The sequence below is a fragment of the Motacilla alba genome, chromosome 13 (genome assembly GCF_015832195.1).
Source record: "Motacilla alba alba isolate MOTALB_02 chromosome 13, Motacilla_alba_V1.0_pri, whole genome shotgun sequence".
NCBI classification, from domain to species: Eukaryota; Metazoa; Chordata; class Aves; order Passeriformes; family Motacillidae; genus Motacilla; species Motacilla alba.
The window spans coordinates 11,930,021-11,949,888 of NC_052028.1; the positions used below are offsets into that span (position 1 = coordinate 11,930,021).

The 19,868-nt window shown below is 57.6% G+C and overlaps 2 protein-coding genes across 2 annotated transcripts; one reads left to right on the forward strand and one right to left on the reverse strand.

Annotated features, from left to right (window-relative positions):
• Window positions 1–353: 353 nt before the first annotated feature.
• Window positions 354–6,510, forward strand: LOC119706531 (cationic amino acid transporter 2-like). Its single transcript, XM_038150343.1, has 11 exons — window positions 354–431; window positions 1,553–1,925; window positions 2,030–2,185; window positions 2,432–2,600; window positions 2,854–2,990; window positions 3,352–3,574; window positions 4,017–4,153; window positions 4,522–4,624; window positions 4,737–4,879; window positions 5,212–5,378; window positions 5,948–6,510. Exons 1-11 carry the CDS (start codon window positions 378–380, stop codon window positions 6,476–6,478), a joined length of 2,193 nt encoding a protein of 730 aa, XP_038006271.1. The 5' UTR covers window positions 354–377; the 3' UTR covers window positions 6,479–6,510.
• A 296-nt stretch (window positions 6,511–6,806) lies between these two features.
• Window positions 6,807–16,353, reverse strand: CCDC69 (coiled-coil domain containing 69). The gene is made up of 9 exons (XM_038150340.1): window positions 16,066–16,353; window positions 10,959–11,028; window positions 10,387–10,550; window positions 10,129–10,201; window positions 9,869–9,942; window positions 9,533–9,634; window positions 9,232–9,351; window positions 8,901–8,998; window positions 6,807–8,746 (listed from the first exon to the last, which is right to left on the reverse strand). Exons 1-9 carry the CDS (start codon window positions 16,111–16,113, stop codon window positions 8,578–8,580), a joined length of 918 nt encoding a protein of 305 aa, XP_038006268.1. The 5' UTR covers window positions 16,114–16,353; the 3' UTR covers window positions 6,807–8,577.
• Window positions 16,354–19,868: the final 3,515 nt, after the last annotated feature.

Sequence of the window (19,868 nt, forward strand, 5' to 3'; positions counted from 1 at the left end):
AGGGGCAGCTGGGGTCAGTCATAGCTGTAGGTGCACGCACCCCTAAACCCCAGCCCAGCCTTGTTACTGCTCCTCTCTGCCTGAATTTCCTCCACAACCAGCTCCACAGACTGAGATGTGGGTCCTGGTGCAAGGAGCAGGGACACAGGGAAAGAGTTCCCCTTTTCACCTGCCCAGGGAGCTCGGAAAAGTAAATTGAACTCCCTCAATAATGCCTCTGAGCCTATTAGCATTGCAGGCTGTGTGTATGATTTGGAAGGCGTTGTGGGAAAAATATTTCTGCATAGATTTCCCATTGTGTAGCCCGGAGCGGTGGTCAGCGGGGGGAGGGCCAGGGTGCTCCCAAAAGGGATTTAAGAGGAGAGCATGAGGGGGGCATGCCTGGTGCTCGTTGGTCTCAGCAGCTTGTCCTGGAGCAAAGGATGGCTGGGGTGAGTAATCTGTTTGCAGGAGAAGGGGAAATCGCCGGGGCGAGGTGGCCTGGGCGGGACAGGGGCTGTGCAGAGGGTGGGTGCTCCCAGGGCGGCTCCTCACCCCCGGGGCACAGCATTTCTCCTGGGGATTGGAGCTCTCTGTTCCACCAGGAATGCCTCATCCTGAGGGTCTGTGTGCCGGGCAGGGCTGTCCCTGTCCCCTCCAGTTCCACACCACAGCAGGGATCACATGTCCCCTGTGCCACAGGGATGTGCCACTGCGCAGGGTTTCCAGCCATGGAAGCAGCAGATTATGGCATTTGGAGTGTGTGGCACGGCTTTTGCTTTGCTGTGGGGTGACCTGGAGGTCCTGGCAGCACCATGGGATGTGAAGGCAGGCTGTCCAGACCTGGAGCTCCTGGGAAAGGATGTGCAGGATGGGGGAAGGCACACAAATCCCAGGCATGCCATACCAAGCACACCTTCCCCCAAGCTCAGATGTCACACAGTTTGGGGTTTCTGCCAGGCTGACGTCCCCATTGGTGCCCCCAGGAAGCCAAAGCATTGCTGCACAGGCTGATGGCCCAGGGGATCCAGTCTCCCCCTGAGCTGTGCCATTGACCCACAGTCACAGGTGCTGTGGGAGCATCTCCAGCTGAGCAGGTGGGTCCTTCCTGGAGCACTTCAAGGCAGTTTCCAGGAGCAGAGCATCTCCCATCCTTCCCTGGCATGGATTCTGTATTTCAAATAGTTTCAGTGTCAAAACTGGGATAATCCTGACTGTGTCCCTGCTGAGGAGGCTGCTGGAGCAACAGGACTTTCTGAGCTGGCAGGGAGTCAAACACGTGTCCTTGTCCCCTCTCACAAATTAGACAGAGCCAAACAAACCCCAGCCATGCATAGCTCCACTTGTCCTAGGGGATGAGAGAGCAGCACAGCTGCTTGAGCCCCCTCTTGCTCCAAAATGGGCTGTTTTACTGGCAGAGACAGAGAGCAGGCAGCACCCAGCAAGTCCAGGGGCACTGTGGATGGTGGGAGCTGCGAGCCAACACTGAGGCTGGGTTTGTGTCCCATGCCCCGGGTGGTGAGTGCCCGTGGGGCAGCAGTGTGCTCACGCCTGCTGCTTTCCTCTCCTGCAGGTGCCGTGCTGGGGCCAGCTTCGCTCTGTTCCCAAGCTGCTCTCCCGCAGAAAGCGGCTCCCGGCCGGCTCCCAGGGCTCCAGCCTCCGCCGCTGCCTCTCCACCGTGGATCTGCTGGCCTTGGGAGTGGGCAGCACGCTGGGGGCTGGTGTCTACGTCCTGGCAGGGGAGGTGGCCAAGAGCAGCTCTGGCCCGAGCATCGTCCTCTCTTTCCTGATTGCAGCTGTGGTGTCTGCCCTGGCAGGGCTGTGCTACGCCGAGCTCGGGGCCCGCGTGCCCCTGGCTGGCTCTGCCTATCTCTACAGCTACGTGACAGTGGGCGAGCTCTGGGCCTTCCTGGCTGGGTGGAACCTGCTGCTGTCCTACCTCATCGGTATAAGGCCCTCCTGATCCCTCCCAACACCGTGCTGGTGGCTTTGCTGGGTGTCCTTTGAGACCTCACAGGCCCACCAGAACACAGCCGTCACCTCTCCCCAGGAACTGCCAGCGTTGCCCGGGCCTGGAGCGCTACCTTTGACCAGCTCCTCGGCAAGAAGATGGGGAGGTTTTTGGGTGCTCACGCAGCCATGAGCTCTGTGGGGCTGGCAGAGCACCCAGATGCCTTTGCTGCTGGCCTGGTGGTCCTGCTGGCAGGTAGGGTGTCTCCCTCTGTGCCACCCTCCATCAGGCAGGAGGAGCTCCTGACCCCACCGTGGGCTCTTCAGGATGGGGGTGACCCCTCTGATGGCTTTGCCGTTTCCCTGAGCAAAGAATGGGGAATAGAAAGGGAAATTGGGGAAATTTGCAAATTGTCCTGAATTTATCACTGCCCACCTTTGCCACACTCCCCAGGAATGTCTATCCTGGGACCTCATCCAGTTTTGATTTTTTATTCTCCAGCACTTCTTTCCTTTGGAGTGAAGGAGTCCACCATGGTCAACAAAGCTTTCACAGCTCTCAACGTGCTCGTCCTGCTCTTTGTCACAGTGAGTGGCTTCATCAAAGGCCACATGAGCAACTGGAAGCTCAGGGAGGAAGACCTGCCTCAGACTGCTGCCCACGAGGCTGGGTATGAGGGGCTTCACTCTCCCCGTGCTGCTTTCAGAGTGGGATGGGGAGTCAAACCCCCAGTGCTTTATCCCAGGAGACATCACTTTCTCTGTTTCTCCCTGTTGGCAATGTGCCAAAGAGACAAAGTCCCAAGCCCCGCTGGGTTGATGCTGCAGGTTGAGTGGGTTGGATGGACTGTTCAGCTTGACCCCATCCTGGGATCCCATTGCACTGACCCCCCTGCACTGCCTGACTCTTCTTCCTCCTCCCAGGAACCAGTCCATGGCTGGCAACATGACCAGTGTCTTTGGGGTGGGAGGCTTCATGCCCTATGGTTTCACTGGCACCTTGGCTGGAGCCTCTACCTGTTTCTATGCCTTTGTTGGATTTGACTGCATTGCTACCACAGGTAAGTGGGGTGAGGGTGCTGCTGGTGGGACCCCCCTGCAGCCTGGGGGGCTGTGGCAGTGACTGTCCCCACAGTCCTGGGAACTGTGTAAGGCTGGGAAATGGTCACATTCCCAGCTCTGTGCTGCAGCCACTCTCTCCTGCCCTTTCTAAGAGTCCACGTGGAATGTCTGGGCTAATCCTGAAGCAGAGACATTCCCTATCCCAATATCCTTGGGCCCAGAACATCTAGTGGTCCTTGCTAGAAGGTCTCTGTGTCCTCTCTTGGGGGGATATAGGATCTGCTCTCCAGCCTGAGCTGGGCTCTTAGCATGCCACGCTAAATGAGCCTCTGTTCCTACAGCTGAGCTTGTCCTCCCCAGGGGAAGAAGTGAGGGACCCGCAGAGATCCATCCCCATGGGCATCATTCTCTCCCTCCTCATCTGCTTCCTGGCCTACTTCGGGGTGTCTGCTGCCCTCACCCTGATGATGCCCTACTACCTCCTGGACACCATGAGCCCGCTGCCAGTGGCTTTTGAGTACATTGGCTGGAGCAGTGCAAAGTACGCCGTGGCTGCGGGGTCCCTGTGTGCCCTGACCACCAGGTGAGGGGCGTCCTCTGATGCTGTTTCTGTGGTTCAGAGCAGGTACTGGAGCTGTAACATGTCCAGGAGATATCCCCAAACCTTCCTCCTGAATTCCTCCTTGCCTTTCTTGCTTGGCCAAAATCCCTTCCACACAAGGATGTTCCCACCCTGGCTTTTTCTGATCAGGGAAAGCAGCCTGTCCATTGGCATGCCCCTGAAGGAAGTGGTCAGGTGGCACTATGCCACAAGGATAAGCTGGGGGGCTCTGGCATGCACAGGTGGCTACAGAAATCTCTTCCCTGACACTGTCCCTCATCTGATGGTGATGATCTTGTTAGGGTCTTGAGAAGGTTATGGACCATACAGATGAATGGGAGCTCCCTTGGAGGGGTAAAAGGCAGGATGGCACCTCCTGCATTCCTCCCCTCTTCTCCCCCATCTCCTCCCCTCTCTCCTGCAGCCTCCTGGGCTCCATGTTCCCCATGCCAAGGATCCTGTATGCAATGGCTCGAGACGGGCTCCTCTTCCAACCTCTGGCCAAAGTCAGTCGCCGTCAGTGCCCGGTGGTGGCAACTCTGGTGTCTGGGGCAGTGGCAGGTGGGTGAGTGCTTGGGTTACCCTCAGCTGTGAGCCGGCCTCGGTGGGTGTCCTCTTTCCCTCTAGCTTGACTGCAGCTGTTTGAGCCATGTCTCTCCACCCAGAGACAGAGCTCCTCACGGTGGGTGAGGACCATTTGGCCTCGATGGTGTCCCACACTCGGGCTCTGCCTCTCTGCACTGCCAGAGGTGACAGGAGGTGACAGGATGCTTTGTACTAGTGACCAGAGCATCACCAGTTCATCAGGGTTCTGTTGCAGTGGGTGTCTGGGGGACATGGGGAGGTCAGGAGAGTATGACACAGGTGAGGTGGGCACAGCAGCACTGCCAGCTCTGCTCGGAGGCTGAAAGGGCTTTTCTTCCCCACAGCTCTCCTGGCTCTTCTCTTCAACCTGAAAGCCCTGGTTGACACCATGTCCATTGGCACACTGCTGGCCTACTCCATGGTGGCTGGCTGTGTGCTGCTGCTCAGGTGAGACTGCTGGGGACAGGGGACAGGGCTCACCCAGCTTCTGATGTGGGCCTTGCCCGGGACAAGGCAGGTGCAGGTCTATGTGCATTGACATCCAGTGTCTGCTCCTCAGGTATCAGCCTGAGCCCAGCCCTCGGGACACTCCTGTGGGGAAGGTCCCAGCTGTGCAGCTCTGGTGGAACCAGCTGGTCCAGCCTCCCGCCCATGCCACCCCTCGCTCCTCTGCTCTGGTGGTCTGGGCTCTGACAGCTGCAGGTGTGTCTGGGAATGATGCATGGGCTCTAAGGGAGCTGGCCTGGGGGGACCCATGGGGGACATCCCTGCTGTAGCAAGGGCTGGCCTGGTGGAAACCACCCAGCAGCAGATGCAGGGGCTGCCTGGCTCCTTCCTGCCCTCAGCCCACTGCCACACAGCTGGCTGCCCCAACAGGACCTCAGGAAACCTCCCAGACTGGAGAGAAAAGCTAAACCCACCATGAGAAGCCACCCAGCCGCGTCCCCCAGTTGTCATTTGTCCCACCATGGCAGCCTGGCAGAGGGATGGGCTCAGCCCAGGGAAGCTGCCCTGACACTGTGGTCCCTCTGCAGCTGCCCTGGCCTGTGCCCTGAGCTGGGTGAGCACTGCTGGGCTGCCCTGCCTGCGGGCTGGGGGTGCCTGGTGCATCATAGCTCTGGCCCTGCCTCTCCTGGGGATCCTGGCAGCAGCTCTTCTCATCTGGAGGCAGCCTCAGAGCCAGGACAAAGCATCCTTCATGGTGAGCACCCAGCCCAACCCTCGGGATGTACCCAGGAAGAAGGACCTGGGGCACAGAGAGCAGGCAGGCATGTGCTGCAGCCCTGTGGGGAAAGGGTGCCATTTGGGGGTGTTCCCTCAGCTGTAGGTCAGGCACATCATTGCTGCATCCACATTAGCAAGGTACTGCTGGAGGCAGCATGTAGCTCGTGGGGTTTTCCGTAGGGACCATGAGGAGAAGTTCTTCCCCCATGACCTGAGGGCTGAAGGGGCATCTCCCAGCTGAGCCCAGTGCCTGCTGAGGAACCAGAGCTGCTCTTCAGCAAACAGATACCTGGCCTTAACACCTTGGCTTACTTTTATGAGTGCTTTGCTGCCTCTCACCTCAAATCCTTCAGTACCTCCTGCCCCAGTGCAGGACCTGACAAGCAAAACACCCTCCACAAGCATCCCTCTCCAGCACAGGCTGCAGTCCCAGCTTGGATCTCTGAGCCTCACAGCCAGGCTGGGCTTGCCCTTGCCCGTGGACAGCTAGCCAAAGCAGCAAAGAGCTGAATTTAGCCGTGGAATTCACGCTAGCGCTCCCTGCAGGTTCCGTGCCTGCCCTTCCTGCCTCTCCTCAGCATCTCCATCAACGCTGTGCTGCTGGCCCGGCTCAGCGCGGCCCCCTGGCTGCGGTACCTGCTCTGGATGGCTGGGGGTAAGCACGGCCACTCCCGAGGCCCCAGAGCTGGCTCCAGCCCCTCTGGGTGGAGTGCTGGTGGCTTGAGAGCCCGTGGCACTAATGTTGCTCTGAGCAGTGGTGGGGAGGGAGGAGACGCTGACCTTTGGATGTCCAGCAGTGGTGGGAGCACCGTGTCCTCTGATTTGTGGCCCAAAGGAAGGGGCCAGCACTTGGTGGCTGGGAGGGGAAGGAGGAGAAACAGTCCATACACACCCTATTCTGCCCTTTTCCAGGTTTCCTCATTTACTTTGGCTATGGGATCTGGCACAGCACTGAGAGCCACTGGCCTGAAGGGACAGGTCCCCGGGAGCTGCCAGGAAGCAGAGCCAGGGAGGTGGCCCTGGAGCCCCGTGGGACTGCCCTGTGCCCATCTGCTCCAGGGCAATAAAAGGGGATAGCCAGTTCCTGAGTGCCTGGCTCCCTCCATCCTGTGCCCAGGGGGCAAGGAAGCCCCTTGGACTGTGGGTCCTGCGCCACAGAGGGGACCAGCCCTGCCAGCCCTGCAGGAGCTGCTTCCTCGAAGCAGCCTCCCTGAACCAACCAAACCTCCCTGAACCAACCCAAATCCTCACCGTGAGCCCCTGCAGACAGAGTTCTGTTTGGATAAAGCACACAAGTGGTTTTGCTACTGTTACTGGGCTGTGATTTTGGGGTTTTTGTCCTTTGAAATCTTTCCCTGCTCCCCACAGGCCCCTTGCCCTTGCCCACCCTGCTCCTTCAGCTGCTCACAATGATGTGGAGAGGCTTCTCGTGCTGCCCTGACCCTCCATTTCACCTGGGCACCCAGCCTGAGCTGAACTATCCTCCCCCCATGACTGCCAAGGTACTGCCTGGTCCAGGCTTCCCCCCCTTCATAGCATGCAAGTCCTTTTCTGCACTCATTTATTCCTCCTCCTCAGTTCCCAGTGTCCCCTTTCCCAGAGTCGGGCACATTCTTCCAAGTCCCACGCAGGATCTGCCTTTGGGGCTCTGGGACATGGTACCAGGTGTCCAGAGCAGGGTCCCAGAGCCCACCAGCCTCATATCCCTTTGTCCAGAAATCCTCATCCCTTTGTCCATAACCAGGCAGGACTTGCTGGGCTGTCCCCTGCTTTGGTGCTACAGCACCTGGGGGAGGCACAGATGATGTGTGGAGCAGAGGGTGCCCTGCTGGGACATGGTTCTGACACAAGAGGCTCCCCCACTTCCCCCTCTGGCCGCCCCCTGGAGGTTTGTGGGTCAGAGCTGGACCCCACATCCACGTTGCCTTTCCGGCTGCCCGTTCAGCTGCTGTATTTCTGATTAGGGTCAGCACAAAGGACGGAAGTGGCTGATGAGTGGCCCTCATGCTGGGAGGGTCCAGGTCTGCCCTGAGCTGGGAGCTCATTGAAATGAAGGAAAAGAGGGAAGGAGCAGGAAAATGGGGATCAGTCTTAAGGGCCTCATCTGGAGCTTCCTTGTTGAGTCTTTGTGGTGCCAGCTCCCACCCTTCCCCTTCTTCCCACTGTATGGGGTGTGGAGCACACAGCCCCACTCTGGGACTCTCCTGCACCATCCCCCAAACCACTGACATGGGATTGCTGAGGCTGCTGCTTCTTACAGATCTGTAATCGTTCCAGCCAGCAGCACCTTGGCTGGTGCCCACACACACACCCACACACCCACACACCCACACACCCACACACAGCTCTGGCTAGACAGCCCTGGGGAGGGGACAGGCCTGTGACAGCCCCAGAGCAGTGACTCCCACCGCACTTGTGCACCCAGGGGAAAGTGCTTTTGTGCATCCAGCCCTGACCCACAGCCTTGCTGGCAGCATCTTCCCTGAGGGGGATGCCTTGGCTCGAGCAGAGGGATGTGACCTCCAAAGCCTGGTACCCCCTGGGAGGATGCTCTGCTCCCTGACGTGCAGCTCCAGCCTCTGTCCAGCTTTTGGGGGAGGAGATGGGACCCGTGGGGCTGCTGATGGGCAGCAGGGACAAGCAGGGCTTGGGGTCTTTGTGAGCTGGGACATACCTGAGCTGCAGGAGCTGTACCTGGGAGACATTTGCTGAGGGTGGAGGAGGTGATGGGAATTGGAGGGCATGGGTGGGAGCCCTGCCTGGTGAGGTTAACACCATGTCCTCAGTGCCCTCCTCATCCTCCTGGTGCTTGTCCCCATCCTGTCCTAGTGGCCTCCTCATTGTCCTCGTGCCCTGGAGCAGCACTGGTGCTGTTTATACTCAGAGCCAAGCGCTGGGTCAGATCTGGCCCAATGCAAGTCTGCATGTCCTGGCTGAGCCCTTTCACCCCCAGACACCCCCTCAGCAGAGGAAGGGGCGCAGGGACTGCGTGGGTGGGAGGCCAGGGTCCCTCTGCAGCCCCACACAGGCTGGGGAGATGCAGGCGTACGTGTCCGTGAAATGCTCCATCACTCCGGTCCGTGAGGCGCCCCGAGGGCTCGGCCAGCCCGGAGCCCTGCCCCGACGGGGGGCACGGGTGAGAGCAGCCCTGGGCTCAGCCCCGGCAGTCCCCGGTGCTACGTGGCGATGAGGGGCACCTCGCCGGTAGCCATGGGGAAGGGGGTGCCGTCCCCGGCGTTGAGCACTCGGTACAGCAGCTCCTCCTTCTCCCGGCGAGCCTGATCCAGCAGCTGCGCCTCCTTCTCCAGCGCCCCGCGGGCCTCCTGGAGCTCCTCGGAGAGCTGCCTGCGGGCAGAGGGCACGGGCTGCCGGAGCCGCCGGGCACAGCGCCCGCCAAGCACCCGGCGGCACCGCGGGCTGCGACGCGCTCCCGCACTGCCTCCTGTCCCCCCCAGCGGAGATGTCACCTGTGCACCCGGTGGGTGGGACCAGCACTTACCTCGCCATGACCAAGTGGTTCTGGGTGCGGACTTGAAGGTCTTCGTTCTCCTGCTGGAGAGTTTTCACCTTCTCCTCCAGCAGAAGGTTCCTCTCTTCCTGGAAGGGGGCATGAGGGTGAGGAGAGAGCTGGGAAGCACTTCTGAGCCCCCTGCTACCCCATTTCGGGTGAAATGATGGCCTGGTGGCATTGCTCCTCCATCCCCTTCCCCTCCAAGAGAGGAAACAGGCTCCATCCACCTTTGCTTCAGCTACAGTTTCTGGGCAGAATTTAGGTGGGTAGAGGAGCTGAAAAGAGGAAAGCCCACCTGTGACCCCCCCTTTCAACTCACCACGGTCTCCAAGTGCAGCAGCTTCTTGTCCAGGCCGTGGATGTGCTCGTTCTTCATCTCGATCACAAAGTGCAGGCTCTCCAGCTCCTGCTCCCAGAAGGGGCTGGGGCTCCCGTGCTCCTGCAGGGCCATCACTTGTGTCCAAGGGACCTCAGCACCTCCCCAGGACAGGCTTTGCTCCCCCCTTCAGCTGTCCTGAGCTCCCCTCTGGTTCCAGCCCCACCCTGCCAGGGTCCATCAGAGTCCCTTGGCTCTGGGTCAGCACCCCATAGAGGTCCCCTCCCTGACACCCTCCCTGCACCTGGATGTGCTTCTTGTAGTCTGTTCTCAAGAGTGACTCCTCCACCCTCTTCATCCTCTCCTGGTAGGAGTTCAGCTGGGAATTCAGTGCCTGAATTTTCTCCTAGGAAGACCAGGGAAAAAGCAGAATGAGAGGTATCTGGGATTTCTTTCTGAGCCAGGGGACTGCTGGGCTGTGGTACACAAATAACACCAGGGCTGGAGGAGCTGGTGCAGTCCCCAAGCACACCAGGGATTGAGGTGGCCACTGAAGAATGTGGGGCACCATGGCAGAACCAGCAGATGGTCCTCAAACCCTGCACAAGCCCCCCCTCCCCAGGGATTTCTCTGCTGGTACCTGTAAGGCTGCCTCAGACCTGTGGTGGGACTCTGTCAGCAGCAGCTTCTCCTGCTCATGTGCTCCCTGGAGCTCTGTGGAGGAACATGAGCTGAGTGCCACCAGTGTGGGGACATTGGGGCAGCAGGCCCCACCTGAGCCCCACAGAGGTGGAGAGCAGGGAACAGCGTCCCCATGACCCCGCAGGCAGCCAAAGGGCCATGGCAGTAGAGGGGAGAGGGGAGGGGAGCTGCAGGGAGCCCCACTGCCCTGGCACACACCTTGCAGGGTTTCTGTGTGCTCTCTCCTCAGGGCATCAAGCTGTTCCTTCAGCTCCAGCTCTTTTCTCTTTTCCTGGGAAGCAGTTGGATGAGAAATCTCAGTGTAAGGGATGCAGAACTTCACTGCTTCCTCACCCTTTCTTAGACCTATCCTTCTCCCAACAATGGGAGAGCCCAGCATGTGCCAGGGAAGACCAGGCTGGTGACATGCTCCATGCCCAGCTGCTGCCTCCAGCAGCGTCAGCCCTTCCAGCTCACCTGGATCTCAGTGTCCTGGGAGATGCTGGCAGTGCCTGCCTGGCCGGCATCCCGCAACCGCTGCTCCTCCTCCTCCTCCTGGCCTTGGAGGAATCTCGCACTCTCCGCCCACTCCTCTGGCCGTGCTGCCTTTTCCCCGTGCTCAGGAAGCAGGCAGGCATTGGCTGCAAGACAAACACGGCTGAAGCAGCACTGGCTGCCTCCCCCTGCCTGGGCTGCTGCACATCCTGGGCAGCTGAACCTGCCCGTGCCACGGGCGGGGTCCAGCACTGCCCTCTTCCCACTGGAGAAACACCCCTCTCCCTCTCACTGGTCCAAATTAGCACAAATTGGGATGGTGCTGTCAGGCTCAGAGAGGACACAGAGCTTGTCAGGTCTCCTGTTCTGGGGATGACCTGTCTGACTGAGAATGAAGGGATGCCGTGGTCTCTGGGATGCCCTGTTTGCCCTCCTGCACCAGCATGCACCGACATCATCCCCATCCTCCCTGCTGCCACACTGGGGCCTGTCCAGTGCTTCCTTAATATCACTCTGAGAAAGCAAAGCAGGGGGAAAACATATTTTTTTCTCACCATTCTGTGTCTTCAAGGCCGAGAGCTCCTGGGAAGCTGATCCCCTCTGCTGCTGGGTTTTTAGCTGTCTCTGGCAGAGAGAGAGGGGGCTGGAGCAGGAGGGAACAGAGTGGGGCAGGTGGCTGCAGGCAGAGAACACCCTGCACTGAGCCTGCATCAGCTCTGCTAAAACACAGGTCCTCAGGGAGCAGTGGTCCCTCCCCAGCCCCCTGCCCTCTCCCAGCACTGGGCACTCATGGGTGTGCATGTACTGCCCATCAGGCAGCCTCAAGCTCATGCCAGTTCCCTGCATCCCAGACAGTTCACCATGTGGCATTCAGCTGGAAAACCTGGGGGATGCCACCCCCACCGACATGGTGGTGGTGCAAAATGGGCTCCATTAGCAAAGCTTTTGGTGGGGGAGAGCAGGCAGCACTTGGCAGGGCCCCAGCTTTGGCACTCCCTTGCCACCCTCCTCCTGTCCTGGGATGCTCAGGTCAGTCTGGTCCCTGGCACCTTGCAGCCCCCCAAACACACGCCTCTGCCAGGGCCTTAGACAGATGGGCTTTGACACAGCTGGAGCAGGAGTGAGAAATGAAAAATAACCATAAATCAGAGACGATACAGCCCCCGTGCAGGGCTGGCAGCAGACGGCAGCAGGCGGCCAGGCAATGACCTCAGGAGCGCAGGAATGTGCTGCACAGCCCCGCAGTCCCGCACGCTCCCGCTGCTGCCGCGGGGCTGAGATAACCCAGAGCCGGGAGCTGCCTCCAGCAACACAGCTCCGTGGGATGCCTTCCAGCCCTGCATGGGTTTAATTTAGTCACTTGGAGGGGAGACGAGGAAAAAAAAAATAAAAAGGAGTGGATATATTTTTATCAGTTGCTGAAAGATAGAAGCAAAGCTCGCAGGCTCTCATGTCTCAGCCTCACTGGCAGAGGGCAAATCTGGTCCCTGATGCCCATCACTGAGATGTGCTTCTGGATATTGCATAGGTGCACGAGGGGTGAGAAAATGCACCTGAAGACCCGGTGCTGCTGTCCAGCCCCCGGCACAGCTGTCCCTAAAGATCCCGGTCCCTGAGGAGAGCAGCCCAGCTGCCCGCAGTGCCGGCTGCTCCCCGGCTCGGCCCCGCGCACAGCGGCGCGGCCAAATACAGCCCGGATTAGGGAGCCTGGCTTGGGAAAAAGCAAGGGAAAGCAAACACACGTCCCTGTCTCCGCCTCCCCTGCAGCCCCCCTTCTGGAGCTGGAGGAAGGCGCAGTTCCAGAGAGCGGGAGAGCTCCAAGCCTCCGGGAAGCCACGGCTTTATCTTCCCTTCTATGGCATGAGCAGCCGCAGCGTTGAACGTGGCCCAGGCGAGGGGACGAGGAGGCACCCGGCGCTCCGAGTTCACAGGGCTTGTTCTCCTTGTCCATGCAGCTCACCCCAAAAGCCTGGTGTGCCCTGGGATGCTGCTGAATCCTGGCACACCTGACTGCAAAGCGTCCCCAGGAATCCCTGCCTGTCCCCTGACACACCTCATGCCAGTGTGCATCTCCCTGGCATTTAACGTACCCGTGTCCTCTGATGGGTTTTGAAGTCAGGGGATGGGGGCAAGGGGGAAGATGAATGAGACAGTCGAGGGTCTGCAGTCCTGAGGGCATCATAGGAATCCCAAAAGGCCTCCTCCCCTAGCACTACACCCCATATCCCCCTCTCTTTTTCACTGCAACAAAGCAAAGGCTGTGTAAAAGGACCCTTCTGACACAGGGAGGTGACACACACCTCAAGGGTTGTGGATGATCTCAGCAGAGCTGACAGCAGGATGCTGTTACCACTTCCAGGAGGGACCCCAAACCCCCCAACCAAACCACCTCTGCTGCAATTGCCCTGCTCACTGGCATAAGTGATGCCTAAGGACAGAGAGCCCAGGGCTTTCCACATTCACCTCTGTAGCACAGGCAATGTCCCCTGCACAGACCCAGGGAATTGTCACCTCTCCCCCACACCCCAAATCCAGCAGGATGGGACCTCAGAGCCCCTCATCCTCCAAAGGAAGATGATTTGAGACACCAGCACTGAACTCAGGATTAGGTGAAGCGAGCAACAGGTTCACCAGCATCAACAGACAAATCTAAATACTTGCCTGGAGGCTATGAGTGAAGCACCTTCCTACCTCTAGGAGCAATTAAAATAGTGTCTGGAGCTAATTTTAGTCATAAGCACTCAATTGTCCTTTGGAATAAAAGCTCCACCTCTGGGGTGAACAGCAAAATTTGGCTGAAAGCTCTGAAATATGGAGGGACTTTCCACTGTCACTTCCAGAGAAGCTTTGTGGCACCCGAACCTCTGGTATTGCCTGGCTCATTTTGGAGAGCTGGAAAATCATCCTGGAATCCACAGTGTGTGCAAGGAGCAGGTTGGGAATTGCTCCAGCTGGAACAGCTTTGGCCAGGGGAAGAAGCAGCCTGATACATCCTGCAGGTGGGGGCCATCCACAGCCTAGCTTATCCTGTAAGTTCCTGGAAACCTCTGCCAAAAATACCTCCCAGCTATGAAAAAACCAAAAGTATCCACATTCTTAGAACTAAATATTTCTAATAGTCTGGAGCAGAACTGTTTATAGATGGATTAATAGGGATTTCCAACAGGACCTGAGTCATCTCCAAGGGTTCTGGGGTGGGGAGCACCAGTGCAGAGCAGCTGGCACAGTGTGGGCAGCCGAGGTGGCTGCAGCCTCTGCTTCAGCTCTTAGTGTGAGGTGGGGTTTTGGACTGTATTTTTCTTCCTCTTTTCCTGTTTTACAAGTACATTAAGCAATTCAACCATGCAACCTAGCAAAGGAAATCACAAAGAGGCAGGAAATGAGTATTTAAATCCCGACTCTGCTCCTGGGGAGGAGGCTTTGCTTTGTGGCTGTGGAGAAGGGGGCCAGGATTTTGGTCCATGACTGTGACACCTCCCAGGACCTGCAGCAGATGCTCGGTGCTGCCAGAGCAATGCTGGCACAGGTCCGTGGGACCTGTCTCTAACCCTGCTGCTGTGTTTCCTCCAGTGATGGTGATGGTTGTGTTAGGAGGTGATTATCACCTCTCCTACAGTCAGATCTGTGCCGCAGACCACAGGCAAACACTTCACACTGTTGACAGCCCCGAGTTTTGCATTCTGACCCTTCCCTGACTCCTGATGCTACGTACAGTTCCTAGCACTTCAAAATAAATTCACCCCAGCCCTGGAAGGCGGCCTGGAAGGCGGCCAAGCCTCAGCTCTGACTTTTGGGAAGGAATCTTGGCCTCTCTCACGCCAGGAGCGTGACCAAAGCGCGAGCGGTGACCGTGAGTGACCAAGCACGGGTGGATGGAGCTGAAGGAGAAGGAAACCCCAGGGGCAGCACCCACAGCTCAGGGCTGGGTTCTCTCTGTGCCTCCCTTATCGCCCTGCTGCCCGCAGACTGGTGCCAGGGGAGGATGAGGCTGCCAAGGCACCTCCCCCAGGGCACACAGTGGCTCCTGGTATGTCAGCCACCCACCAGACCCAGCCCAGCACCAGTTCCTCAAGGTCACCTCAAACCTGGGACTGGCCTCAAAAGCCTCTGCAGCCCCCAGCACCATCAGAGTCCCCAGCCCCATGACCTGCACATGGCTTCTGGCTGGGCTTTTCCCTGGGGTTTGAAGTCTCCCCTAACCCTAAGCAACTTCAAGGGACCAATTCTGCAAATCCACCCATCAGCAGTGGGAGGTGAAGGTCTCCCATCCTGCCTCTTGGCACTCTGGACATGAGACCATGGGCAGAAGTGGCCCCATGCCTGCCCTTATGCCTTTTAGCCATCACGGGGATTTTAGGTGCTTCTTTCAGAATGACTTTCAGCCACAGCAGCAGGGCTGTTTATGGGTAATGACTGTTGGTGACAGAGGGCTGAGCAGAGGAGCTCGAGAGCGGGCAAGTGCAGGAAGGGAGACGTCTGTAGGCAAATGACAAATTTCCGTGTTTCGGTAAATGTGGGGCTCTCAGCACCTGGGGCCTTGGGGCTGCTGTTTCTCTCTGTCCTATGCCTGTTCTTGAGAGCTCTCAGAGTCACAAACCAGCCCAGAAATATCTGATCTTATGACAAGCAAAGAGTAGGATTTTTTCCATGATGTGGAGAAGAGACCAAGCCTGCAAGTGCTGTAAAGGCACTTTGTTGGCTGCAGGGCTGTGTGAGCCCTTTGCCTGCTCCCCCTGCACATCCTGTAGTGGGTTCTGTGGTCCCAAGTGGGGACTCTCACAGCTGGATCTGCAAAGGGCCACCCGTGCCAGGGGCATGGCAGCACCACGAGGTGTTTCTGCCTTCCCTCCTTCCCCTGCCACCCTCCAGTGATCACAACACCCAACAGCAGTAAGCACAGCACATCCGACAGCAAAAACATCTCCCGAGGTCAGTGGTGAGGCACTGGGGCAGCATGAGCACATCAAATAATAACAATAATAATGATAATAACAATCAGCAGATAATTTCAGACCTTGCTGAAGAGCTCTTCAGTGCAGAGCAACATGCTGAGATCTGAGGGGACTTGGAGTGTTCCCCTATAGGAGCGATGTCTTTAGCACAAGGGGACACAGCCTTTGGGACGAGGGAGGATGCTGTGGGAAGCTGGCAGGGAAACCAGCTAGCTGAGGGAACCCATCCCTGTCATCTATGGGACCAGCGTTTCCAACAGGCATCATCATCCCAGATCCTGCACCCCCTTAACTATAAAATTCCCGTGATGTTGGGGTGAGCCTGGAGGGGTGCAGGCGAGTGCAGGAGGATGCAGGAGGGCGGGTGGCTGCCAGTTTCATTGTCCCCGCTGCCACCTCCCCCACCACAATGCCGCTGGGGTCCCACGCAGCCGGGGACAGGCACACCGTCCGGCACCACCGCTCCCTGGGACAGGGAGGAACCCACGCCGGGTGCCCCCAGCACTCCTCGTCCCCAGCAGCGCAAGCGGAACTCCCCGCAAACATCAGCCCCACGCGAACCCCAGCCCCATCGAACCCCGACAACGCGTGCACTCGGTCCCACGAGAGCCCGACCCCACGGAGCCCCGACCCCACGCGAACCCCGACTCCGAGAGAAGCCCAGCCCAAGCCCAGCCCAGCCCAGCCCAAAAGCCCCCGCAGCCGCTACCTCGGCACCGACGGGGCAGCAGCGCAGGGCGCTGCCGGTGCAGCCCATGGAGGAGCCCCGGCGGGACCCGCTCAGCCGCGGGGCGCGGGGCGCGGCATCCCCCGGCGAGCGGCACCGCTCAGGGACGGGACGGGACGGGACGGGATGAGCCGCCCCAGCTGGCAGGCAGAAAAAAATAATTAAAAAAAAAAAGTAATAAAAATGTCCGGCAGCTGCTGACAGGCAGCGCCGGGAGAGGGTGCTCTGCACCCCCGAGCCGCGGGCAGGGCCCCCGGCCGCAGCCTGCCCGCCCCCGGGGCTGGCCCTGGGCCCCCTCCACCCCGGGGTGTCCCCGCCCTGGGCCGGGGTGCTTCGGGAATGCTCTGTCCCACGGGCCCCCTGCGCTGAGGATGCTCCGTTGTGGGTGTGGGGTAGGGAGACTCGGCCCCCTGCATTGGAGTTGTCCTCTCCTGGGCGAGGAGAAAGGGGAACAGGAGTCCTGCACCAGGGCTGGGGTGGGAGCAGGACCAGCTGCTCAGGGGGCTTCTTCTGCTGAACCCACCCCAGCCCCCTTTGGAGTAGGGATGAGAGTGAGAAAGCAGAATCCATCAGGCTTTTGCCATCATCCCATCAAGTTTCAGCTTGTGTGGGGGTACTCGTGGAAAAGTGGTGGGTTTGGGGTGTTGCTCCTGACAGGAGCTCTGCTCTGGGGGTCGTTGTGCTGGCTGGAGAGGGCTGTTGGTGTGTTCCATATTGCCTGAGGGACTGCATCCTGTCAACCCTTCCCTCGAGCATCCCAAACACCCCAAATTCTGGGCCTGGAGCCAGGGTGCCCTTTTCCAGGAGGAAATCCTACACTTTGGAAGTGGGTCCTGAAGACGTAGGGAAACACCTGGATTTGAAAGTGTCCCATCTAAAAAATAATGTGAGGATAGCTAGGTTCTTCCAAGTGTTTTGCTTTTGGTGATTTTTTAAAAATGCTTTTTAAAAATTATCTTTTTATACATTCCCAAATGACCACACATTTTGACCTGAAAACCCATTGGAGCTACTCAGAACTGCTGAAATTGGAGTGTTTGAACCTGGTCATGAGGCCATGTCTGTATGGAAACATTGCAAGTTTTTTGTCAACAAGTTTCTATTCTGACATTTTCCAAATATCCCCTGGGAGAAGTCCAAGCAGCCTGCGGCTCTGGGGATGCCAACACCTTGGCATTTTGCCCGGGCGGCGAGGGAGTGGAGGTGCCTGGTCGTCCTGTCACGTTCGACTTGGAGGTGTTTTTCTTGCCCTGGTAACCCTGGCACGGGGGAAATTGTGAAACACCACTTGGATGGGAGGGTGGGGAAGGCGAGGGGCAGGCCCACGCTGCCCCAAGTCTCCCGGGGACTGGTGGGACCAGTTGCCTGCGTCCTCTTGGGTGGGTGCTGCTTAACCTGAGTGAAATTTTGTGAGTCACAGAAGCTTCTGGCATCTGCTCCCACTGCTCAGAAACCACTGAGAGCGTCTCAGTTCTTATCTCTCCCAGCACTTCAGAGTGGGGCAAGTCTCCTTCCCTGCAGGAGAGTACTTATTTGGGCTGAGTAGATCGTTTGTGGGATAAAAGCGCAAGGTGCTGGTCTCCACCTCTCCAGGGTTAATTAAAAAACCCGGTCCAGACTTCAGAGACTGAAGGCCTACAGGGGCAAGCACAAAGTACATGCAGATTTCCAGGCTGAATTTGCATCGCTGGGGCCGTGGCTGCAAAGAGAAGCAACTGTGTGGGCAGCTGATGAGGAGTCTGTCCAGCTGCCACCACGTCTTGCTGGTGCACAAAGGTCCAGTAGTTTGCACATGTGCTTGTGGAAATTTCAGCTTTTAACTGTGGGGTGCCGAGGGGGTGCTTGGGGACGACCCCGTGCCACAAAGTGGGGCTTCAGGTAGGATTTTTCTTGACAATGGTGGAGAAAAAATAGTTTGGTCACATCAGGCTAAGGCATCGAGCCAGCAGGGCAGAGCTGGCTCTTGGGGATGGGTCTGTGCAGCAAGGCCAGCTCCAGCACCCCCATGCCCAGCCTCTGCTGCAGGCTCTGCTGTGACAGCCCTGTGCTTCTAGAGATTGCTGCCTTTTGGAGACACGGCCGCCCAGACCATGTTACACCCTTCCTTCAGCCTGTGGGTGCACTTGTGAGGCTGCCTGCCAAAAGCCCTGCCTGTGCTACCCCAAACCTCTCTTATTCAGGCTTGATTTTAGCAATTCCTCAGTTTCTCCAATCTTTCCTATGGAAACTGCATGGGATGTGCCTGCCAGACAGGTCTTTCATCTCAGCCCTGCTTTATCCTCCTCTGCCCCAATACACTGAAAACTTGCTCCCTTTTCAGGGCAGCACTTCAACAGCCAGAAACTGCTCTGTCCAGGTGCTTTTGAGCAAAGCAGAGCCTCTCCATGCATTGTAGAGGTAACCAGAGCACCCCGGGGATCTGGGGAGCTCAAGGGCCTGGAGGCTGCATGAGGCAGCCTGGAGAAAAAGGGGACTGTGGGGAGTGAGGGGATTTCTGCCCAGGCAAAGACAGGAAAGCAGAGGTGGTGTGGTGCCCCCACCTGAGGCAGCTTCAGCTTGTTTTGAAGTTTGCTCTAATGTCTTTTTTTTGTGTTATCTTGATCTCTCCCCAGGAATGACAGCAGCTGGAGACATCTCCAGGGCTTTGTCTAGAAAAGTGAGACGAGGAGGCTTTATCACATGCTCGGCTGAATTGCCGTAAATGGGATAACAGCTGGAAAGTCGAGTTAATTTGTACCAATGGTCATTTAAAGTGTTTGCCAAAGCTCATGGATAAGAAAAGCATTTGTGCAAACTGTTTAAGTGTCTCTTGTGGCTCTCTCTCCGGTTCCTGCTGGTAAGGACTGGGCACAACAGGATGGGTACAAGGCAGTGTCAATGCCAGCCTGGCATGGTCTGTTTGCAGAGTGGTTCTGTGAGTTCAGATGAGGTCATTCTTTTTTCTTTTTTTTTTTTCTTGTTTGTATATCTTATTTTCAGAAACCTAGTCTGGAAAAAAGAAAAAAAAAAAAAAAAGAGAGGTGGAGGTATTTTTCTGGAAGGTTTTTGGGTGATGAGCTGGCATGTGGTGATGCCTGATGGGTCCTGGTAGAGCTGCAGCCCAAGCAGTGGACAGAGAGTGGTCCTGGTTACACCCTGCTCATCATTTGCAATCTGTTTGCTTTTGTAAATGAGAGGTAATGAAGTGCTGGCTGCTTTTCTTCAATGCAAATCCGAGGTGTTTAGCCAGGTCTGCTGAGACCTCGTGACTTGCACTCAATTTTTGCATGGGTGAGATAGCTGAAAAAACTGTTTGAATTGGAGAAGTTCTCACATGTGGTGGAGCCCAAAAAAAGTCACAGGCTCTTTTAGTGGGGATTTAGGTCACACATGATTCTGCCTTGAGGTAGTGCAACGATTTCAAGTCATTCCTGTCCCTGCCTGTGCTTTTCCAAGCAGAAAGATGTGGGTTAACCTGTTCTCGCAGTCTTTTATTCTCTTTTTTCCCCCATGGCAAAATGAAGTGGAAAAGGATGGGAATAGGGAAGTGAAACCTTCACTCACAATGGCTGTGAGAAGCAGAAAAGCATGCGATGCCAGGGGCTCGAGGTGAGGGGCTCTGCTCCCCTCCCAGCCCCAAACACAATGCTCCTTCTGTGCCCGTGCCTCTCCCCATGCATCCCTATCCTTATCCCTGTCCTCCGGCTGCTCCAGGGCCTCAAAGTGAAAGCTAATCCCGGGGGATAACTTTCCGCTCCGTTCCCGGCTGGGAGGAACGGGCTATTTATTCCTCACCCTTAAGCCTC

Bases quoted from the DNA above. Each gene is read 5' to 3' on its own strand.
- LOC119706531 (XM_038150343.1), top strand. From the start codon at position 378: ATGCCTGGTGCTCGTTGGTCTCAGCAGCTTGTCCTGGAGCAAAGGATG. The intron at 2,186-2,431 runs GTAGGGTGTCTC...TTTATTCTCCAG, and splicing joins CCTGGTGGTCCTGCTGGCAG to CACTTCTTTCCTTTGGAGTG. The intron at 4,154-4,521 runs GTGGGTGAGTGC...TCTTCCCCACAG, and splicing joins GGTGTCTGGGGCAGTGGCAG to CTCTCCTGGCTCTTCTCTTC.
- CCDC69 (XM_038150340.1), bottom strand. From the start codon at position 16,113: ATGGGCTGCACCGGCAGCGCCCTGCGCTGCTGCCCCGTCGGTGCCGAG. The intron at 9,352-9,532 runs GTGCAGGGAGGG...ATGGCCCTGCAG, and splicing joins ACTACAAGAAGCACATCCAG to GAGCACGGGAGCCCCAGCCC. The intron at 8,999-9,231 runs GTGAGTTGAAAG...GCCCCCTTCCAG, and splicing joins TGCTGCACTTGGAGACCGTG to GAAGAGAGGAACCTTCTGCT.